The 7690-nt window shown below is 38.2% G+C and overlaps 2 protein-coding genes across 3 annotated transcripts in view; both read left to right on the forward strand.

Moving 5' to 3' along the window:
* Positions 1-2082: 2082 nt before the first annotated feature.
* On the forward strand, positions 2083-3539 carry LOC107724472 (uncharacterized). The gene is made up of 2 exons (XM_016533432.1): positions 2083-3341; positions 3507-3539. The coding sequence occupies exon 1, from the start codon at positions 2110-2112 to the stop codon at positions 3319-3321; it is 1212 nt and encodes a 403-aa protein (XP_016388918.1). The 5' UTR covers positions 2083-2109; the 3' UTR covers positions 3322-3341; positions 3507-3539.
* Positions 3540-3589: 50 nt separating this feature from the next.
* The window catches only part of LOC107724470 (shugoshin-like 2), a 7263-nt gene continuing 3162 nt past the window's right edge, over positions 3590-7690 (forward strand). The window contains exons 1-6 of one of the 2 annotated variants that reach the window (XM_016533430.1): positions 3590-3752; positions 3838-3948; positions 4056-4231; positions 4423-4497; positions 4724-4763; positions 5345-7309. In XM_016533430.1, coding sequence (XP_016388916.1) covers positions 3686-3752; positions 3838-3948; positions 4056-4231; positions 4423-4497; positions 4724-4763; positions 5345-7309 — 2434 coding nt within the window. In that variant the 5' untranslated portion in view covers positions 3590-3685. Of the gene's footprint in view, positions 3753-3795; positions 3949-4055; positions 4232-4422; positions 4499-4721; positions 4764-5344; positions 7310-7690 lie in introns of those variants that run through there. The other variant, XM_016533431.1, reaches the window with a different exon arrangement.

The raw sequence follows: 7690 nt of genomic DNA on the forward strand, positions 1-7690 counted from the left end.
CAGATGCAAGTGGTAAGGTGATTGAAGAACTGATGGATGAAAGAGAATTGGTCTGTTTGAATGATGGTAGAGGAACTAGAATAATGTATTAACAGGGATTGAGTCAGCATTAGACATAACGTTAGTGTCTAATTCACTGGCTAGAAATAGTAATTGGGAGGTCTGGACAGCATCCACAGTGGGGAGTGATCACTACCCTGTCTTATGCTCAGTGGGTGGAAGATTGGAAGCGGGACCAGAAGATAGATTGCCCAAATGGAATTTTAGTAAAGCTGACTGGGACAATTTTAAGAAATGTAGCGATTATGCAATGATGAGGGTTGAGGTCTATGGGGACATAGATGAAGTTAATAAACAGGTTACTTCTGCAATTATTAGGGCAGCAGAGGAAGCTGTCCCTAAGGGGAGAAAAATTATAAGTCGAAAGATGGTGCCATGGTGGAATGAAGAGTGTTATCAGGCGGTAAGAGATAGAAATAAAGCTTTCAGGATACTTAAAAGAACTCATAATTTGCAACATTTTATTCAGTATAAGAAGGCTCAAGCAGTAGTTAGAAGAACAGTACGCCAAGTAAAGAGGACCAGCTGGAGGAAATTTTGTGACAAAATAGGAAGAACCACACCAGTGGGAGAAGTGTGGGGAATGATAAAAAGGATGGGAGGAGACAGAAGGCAGTGGGAATACCCAGTTATGGCATTTGAAGAGGAAATAGCGGTTTCAAACAAGGAGAAAGCAGAGATTATGGCTAAATCATTTGTAATGGTTCATAGTTCAGAAAATTTGTCAGAAGAAGGGAGACGGAGAAGATCAGTATCCTTGAGTCAGCATCTTCATGAGTTAAATAGGAAGGAAGAAACTGGAAATGTATTGGATGATCCATTTACCTTAGCAGAGATGGTGAGAGCAATTAAAAGAGCAAAGCCTACGTCTCCAGGAAAAGATCAAGTCTGTTATTTAATGTTAAAGCAATTGGAGGAAATGTCACTGTTGAAACTGCTGGAGATGTATAATAAAATATGGGAGGAGGAAAATTACCAACTACCTGGAAAGAAGCAGTAGTGATTCCAATAAGGAAACCTGGTAAAGATCCTACAAAACCTATTAGTTACAGACCAATAGCTCTTACTTCAAATTTATGTAAAATCATGGAAAGGATGATAGCAGATAAGATTTACCCATGACCTTGAAAAAAGAGGAGTATTGGATAACTGTCAGAGTGGCTTTAGGAAGGGAAGAAATACAATAGATTCTGTGGTAAGATTAGAGACTGAAGTAAGGAAGGCACAAGTGAATAAAGAGAATGTAATAGCAGTATTTTTGACATAGAAAAGGCCTATGATATGATGTGGAAGGAGGGGTTACTGATCAAACTGAATAAGGTAGGGGTTGGAGGGAAGATGTTTAATTGGGTAAAGGATTTTCTTTTCGAAAGGAAAATACAAGTAAGAATTGGGACAGACATGTCAAATCAATATACAGCTGAAAATGGCACACCTCAAGGGAGTGTGATAAGTCCGTTACTCTTTATTATTATGATCAATGATGTATTTGGTAGAGTTCCAGAAGATATAGGAAGGTCGCTATTTGCAGATGATGGGGCATTGTGGAAGAGAGGTAGGAATATGGAATTTGCAAGCAGGAAAATACAGGAAGCAATTGATAAAGTGGTTGAGTGGGGATATGATTGGGGGTTTAGGTTTTCTATAGAAAAGACACAGTCAGTCTTTTTTACAAGGAAAAGAATTCCGGAAGGAATGAAGTTACAAATGTATGGAAGAGACCTAGAGAGGGTTGGAAGTTTTAAATTTCTAGGAATTAATTTGGATTCACGATTAACATTTACAGATCATATCAGGAAAATGGAGGAAAAGTGCAAAAAGGTAATAAATGTAATGAGATGTTTGAGGGGAAGAGAGTGGGGTGCAAGCAGATTATCACTGAAAAGAATATATGTGGCTCTAATACGGTCAGTCTTAGATTATGGTAGTGTAGTATTTGGGTCGGCAGCTAAATCGCAGTTAAAAAAGTTAGATGTAGTCCAGGCACAGGCACTGAGAGTATGTTGTGGAGCTTTCAAAACCACACCAGTGTCAGCCATACAGGTAGAAATGGGGGAATTGCCACTAGAGTTAAGAAGGAAGCAGTTGATGGCTAACTATTGGGCAGGGTTACAAGGGCATAATAATTCACATCCCACTAAGGCAGTATTGCAGGAGAGTTGGGAGAATGGGAAGAATCTAAAGGACAATTTTGGTCGGATTGGAAATGTTGTAGCTAAAGAATTAGAAGTGTTTCATTTGAGGATAAGTTCTACGGTAGTCTATCCAGAGATTGCTCCGTGGAAGCTCTTCTGGCCTGAGGTAGACTGGTTTGTGCTAGAGGAAAAAAGGAAGGCAAAGGAGGATATTAATTTGGAAAGAGTGTTTAAGAATTGGGTACTGGAAAAATATAATGAATATATAAAGATTTATACAGATGGTGCTAAGAACCCAGAGACAGAAGTAACAGGATTGGGGGTGGTGTTACCAGATAGAGGTATAGGAGTAAATAGAAGAACATCTGATAAGTTAGGGGTTTACACAGTGGAAATGCTGGCCATGTTAATAGCATTAAGATGGGTGGAAAAGACAGGACAGGACAAAGTTTTGATATGCTCAGATTCGGCATCAGCTCTAGCTAGTCTAAGGTCATTCTATTCTAAAAGTCGTCAAGATATACTGTTTGAAGTACTCCAGTCAGTGACAAGAATAGTAAATCAAGGAAGACAGGTGAAATTTATATGGGTCCCAGGTCATGTAGGGATAAAGGGGAATGAAATGGCAGATAAATTAGCAAAAAGGGCATTAACAAAAGGAAAAATAGAAATGCAAGTAAGTGTTAGCAAAGCAGAGGTTAAAAGTGTAATATGGGAGAGAATAAATCAAAAGTGGCAAGAGAGGTGGGATGGAGAAGGGAAAGGTAGGCACTTATATCAAATCCAAAGGGAAGTTAAACATAAAATTGTTGATAGTGGAAATCGGAGAGAAGAAATTGTGTTAACTAGGCTAAGACTGGGACATTGCTTATTAAACAAAACACTTAAATTGATAGGGAGGCATGATACTGGACTGTGTGAGGGTTGTCAGGAAGAGGAGTCAGTAGAGCATGTGGTCTTGAGATGCAACGGGTTTGGAGCACAGAGAGAGGTGATGAGGAATGAGCTAAGGGAGATAGGGGTTCAGGATATTACATTAAAAGGATTATTGAGCACAGAGCATAGGGCACAGACCAGAATTCTTATAAACTTTTTAAGAGTAACTGGGGTTTTTTATAGGATATGAAGAGTTAAAGGAATAGTGAGGTAGGTAAAGTATTATTATTATTGTTGTTGTTGTTGTTATTAATGTTATTATAAAGCAGGGCAGGGATAAGGTGTGCGTGTGTAGGTATGTATGTGTCGGGATAAAGGTGGGAGAATGGGTGATTTAGTCTGTAAACCTATTTTCTGATCCACACTCCGGAGCAGAAGGTGGCGGTAATGCACCAATACGCTGGATGCCAACCGCCGTAAAAATATAAGAAGAAGAAGAAGAACGCTATTAACAGCAAGAGAAGAAGAATTTTAAGATTCCGCGCTAATGTTTAGTTTTAAATAAGTATAAACCGATTTCATTTGTATGCTCATTATTTGTTATCTGAGTAGAAATGCATTTTAACAAGTATAAAGATAAACATAATCAAGAGTCGAATTTGTCGTCTTCTTTTATTAATGGTGAGTAACGTTAGTCGGAATATAGATTCATTATTGTTAACGGTTTTATTCCCCCGTGGTATTATCAGTCATGTCTTTATTACAGCTCCCAATGATAAAACACTGGTAATGGCGTCTAAAGAGAAAAAAGAAAACATAAGAATCGGCAAACAGACGGCAACAGTGTACGCAGCAAAGATAAAGACCAAAATACACAGTAAGAAATGCTAAACAGATTCAGTTGTCTGCATTACTGATGTAGCTTGTGCTCTTATATGTTAGGAGTTGACCAATGACAATAAATGGACCTTTATTATCTCTTAGATACCTCATCATTCTTCAAGCTTTCTTTGAAAAGCAACAACAAGGCTCTGGCTCTGGCTCTTGTTGCTCAGAAGCAGAAGAGCAGAGAGCTGGAGGCAGAGGTGGTGCGACTGAGGAAAGATGCGCAGACAACTCATTTTGATCTTGCTCATCAGCGTCATAAAAACAAACAACTGGTGAGTCTGACAGTGAAAACCAGTTATATGGCTGTATTTATATACTGTACACTTGTACAGACATGTCAAGATTCACTCTAGATTTTGAAAACATTGAGCTTGTGCTTGACTTTAAAAACAAAGAACATACATTATATTTCATACCAGTATATGTAGTTAACGTAGTTTTTTGTTGTTGTTGCTGTCTCTAGTTTGGAATTATACGAGAGTTTTATGACTCTTCCCTAAACTGGATGACAAAGGCAGTTGATATTTTTTGTAATGAGGTAAGCAGTCAATGTATTTGTCTAATAATTAAATAATATGGTTATTTTTGTTGTTGTGGTGGTGGTGGTTGTTGTTAATAATAAGAATAATCAGCATAATAATAATTATCAGGACTTCAGCCAAGCTTCTGTGATTGTTCACATATAGCTATTTGTTAGATAGACACAATATTATTAATACATATTTTTATTATAATTCATATTAAAGCTAATTATTATTTTAAAGGATCCAGACAGTATGGACTCAGAAAACAAGACCAGTGAAGGTATGGAAACAATTTGTAGCTGTTTATTGTACACAAGGGATAGTTCACCCAAAAAGGGAAAATTCTTTCATTAATTTCTCTCCCTTGTGTTGTTCCAAACCCATAACCTTCGTTCATGTTCAGAACACAAATTTGTTCATGTTCAGAACCAAGCTTTCTGACTTTGAAATTGTTGAATAAAGTCATTATTTTAGTTTTCTTTGTGCCCAAAAAGCAATCTCGTAGCTTCATAACATTACGTTTGAACCACTGATGTCACATGGACTATTTTAACGACGTACTTACTACCTTTCTGTGCCTTGAACGTGTCAGTTGCGTTGCTGTCTATTTAGGGTCAGAAAGCTCTCCGATTTCATCAAAAATATCTAATTTGTGTTCTGAAGATAAACAAAGGGCTTAGGGAATTTTTATTTTTGGGTGAACTATCTCTTTAAGAATGTCAGTCAAGTTTAGTTAAGTTGGAATGATTGGCACTGTTATGTCAACTCATAGAAATTAAGCTAATATTAATTTCTTTGTACATTACTGCTAACAAAATGAGTCTCTTGATGCTGTATTTAAATTTGTGATTTATTTTTCAGACCAAATCATTGAAATGGGAGAGGTTGAGAGTTTGCAAGACAGACCTTTGTGTCCACAGCAGCATCATGTTCAGTCTGAACCAGTGAATTCAGCCGGTGATGCTCCCAGCCAAGAGAGAGATAGTTCAGCACAGCAAAACACCATATATGACTCTGAAATGGAGATGACCATTAGTGACAGTGCTGCTGAAATAGTAACAGTTGAAACAAATGCCAGAAAAACCTCTAGAGTTACAGAAGAACACCAGGAAAAGAAGGATTTGTGTCTATCAGAAAAAGGTAGTGAGTTTATATCTGCGAAGGAAGACTCACCAATTGAATTTAGTAGATTAGAATATACATCAGCTGTGCCAAAAGAGATGACTGCTGTCACACAGCAGTGCTCTCCCACTGTTCAGAGAGAGGTGGAGAATGGGCAGCAAATGGATTCAATAACTGCACGCAGGAAGACTCACGTCACCTCTCGTTGTACTAAAAGTAGCAGACGCACATGTAAACTGAAAGAATCAAACCCAGATCCAAGAAAAACATACCTGATCTCCCAAGATCCTCATGACATTTTTAATGACTGTTTTAGTGATCCTGAGCTTCAGAATTCTGAAAGAAGCAAGGCAATGCCTTCACATGGAAATAATTCAAATAAAGCTGCTAAAAGCAAAGCTAAAGAGTCCCATGCTACCCGGGAAACCAGGAGAACAATTATAGATCAAGTTGAGCTAAGACCTCAGAAGAGCAGGAAGACCAAAGTCTTGTCCCTTATGATGGATCACAGTTTATCGGATATGCATGAAAATGTTCAATCTGCCAGTACTTTATGCCCAGAGGCTGCTTGTACGGATGTCCATGTCGGTGAGACCGCAGTTCAAAAACATAAAAACAAAACTCCAGCACACCCTCTTCCTCAGTCTGAAAAGTGCAAGACACAGAAAAACAGAGGAACATTTGTGATACAGGCAAGTCAATCATTAATCAACAGGAATTCATTTTTGAATGAAACCAATATATTAGAAGATCCCAACAGACTGGAAGGTTTACAGGAAGTAATATCAGAAACCCAAATGACACCTCTCAGTATTGGTTCAGATAATGTTGCACAACAGCACAAGGAGCCAGAGCATGATTTTCATGAGATACTGACAGAAAACACCTATCATCCCAAATGTTCACAAGATGTGAATGCCAGCCTTGTACAGGAACCCTCTGAATTTATGTCATCAGTGGCTGGCAAAGCCAAAAAACACAGAAAAGAGGGGGCAGATAAAATAAAAAAGAACGCAGCGGCTGCACCAAGAGAAAAACCCAAAGCATTAACAAAGAAACAAAACCGTTGTGCTGTGAGTGTGGATGAAACTGTGTTGACAAAAAGGCAAGATGAGACTGATCTTCAGAATGGAGCAGGATGCAGGTCTTTGTCTAATACTTTACAGCTACCAGTAGTATCTCATTGCTCAGCCTCAAAGGAGGACCTCAGGGATGAACATAATGCTGAAACCCTTGAAATAAGTTCCCCTTCCTCTGTTGACGAACTAGATCAGACTGACCATATCAACGTGGACTCTCTTTGTATAAATCTGGATCAAACCAACCAAGCACTTGAGGGCAGGTGCAGGAAAACATACGTTGTTTCATCTTGTGATGAATCACCCCTTAAGGAAAAGACTGACAGTGGGGCTTCCAGCGACATTTCTGAACATGATCTTTTTACTAATGAAACGGATTATGTTTCACCTGTTATGAACAGAAGCATGTTTGTCATGGAAAAATACAATGTGACTTCAGATGGTTTTAGTGGACACACAAAAGACCTTCAATTCACAGAAGAGAGGCCTCCCTGGGAGACCCTTGATGGTTACACTGTAGCACTCTTAGATGAAAGCTCTGCCCACAGCCCTCAACCAGAGACCCGCTGTCAATCTATGAACATTTACCAGGACCAGGACTCAGACTTGAGGCACCAAGCTCCAGGTAAACCTTATGAATAAGCCTAAATGATTTGCCAATGTTTGTATTTTTAAGGAGACACAATAATACATATGTGACCATGGACCACAAAACCAGTCTTAAGTCGCTGGGGTATATTTGTAGCAATAGCCAAAAATACATTGTATGGGTCAAAATTATCGATTTTTATTTTATGCCAAAAATCATTAGGATATTAAGTAAAGATCATGTTCCATGAAGATATTTTGTAAATTTCCTACCGTAAATATATCAAAACTTCAAAAAAACGTTTTGATTAGTAATATGCATTGCTAAGAACTTAATTTGGACAACTTTAAAGGCGATTTTCTCAATATTTAGATTTTTTTGCACCCTCAGATTACAGATTTTCAAAAAGTTGTATCT

The sequence above is a fragment of the Sinocyclocheilus rhinocerous genome, unplaced genomic scaffold (assembly GCF_001515625.1).
Source record: "Sinocyclocheilus rhinocerous isolate Xijiao unplaced genomic scaffold, SAMN03320098_v1.1 scaffold64, whole genome shotgun sequence".
NCBI lineage: Eukaryota > Metazoa > Chordata > Actinopteri > Cypriniformes > Cyprinidae > Sinocyclocheilus > Sinocyclocheilus rhinocerous.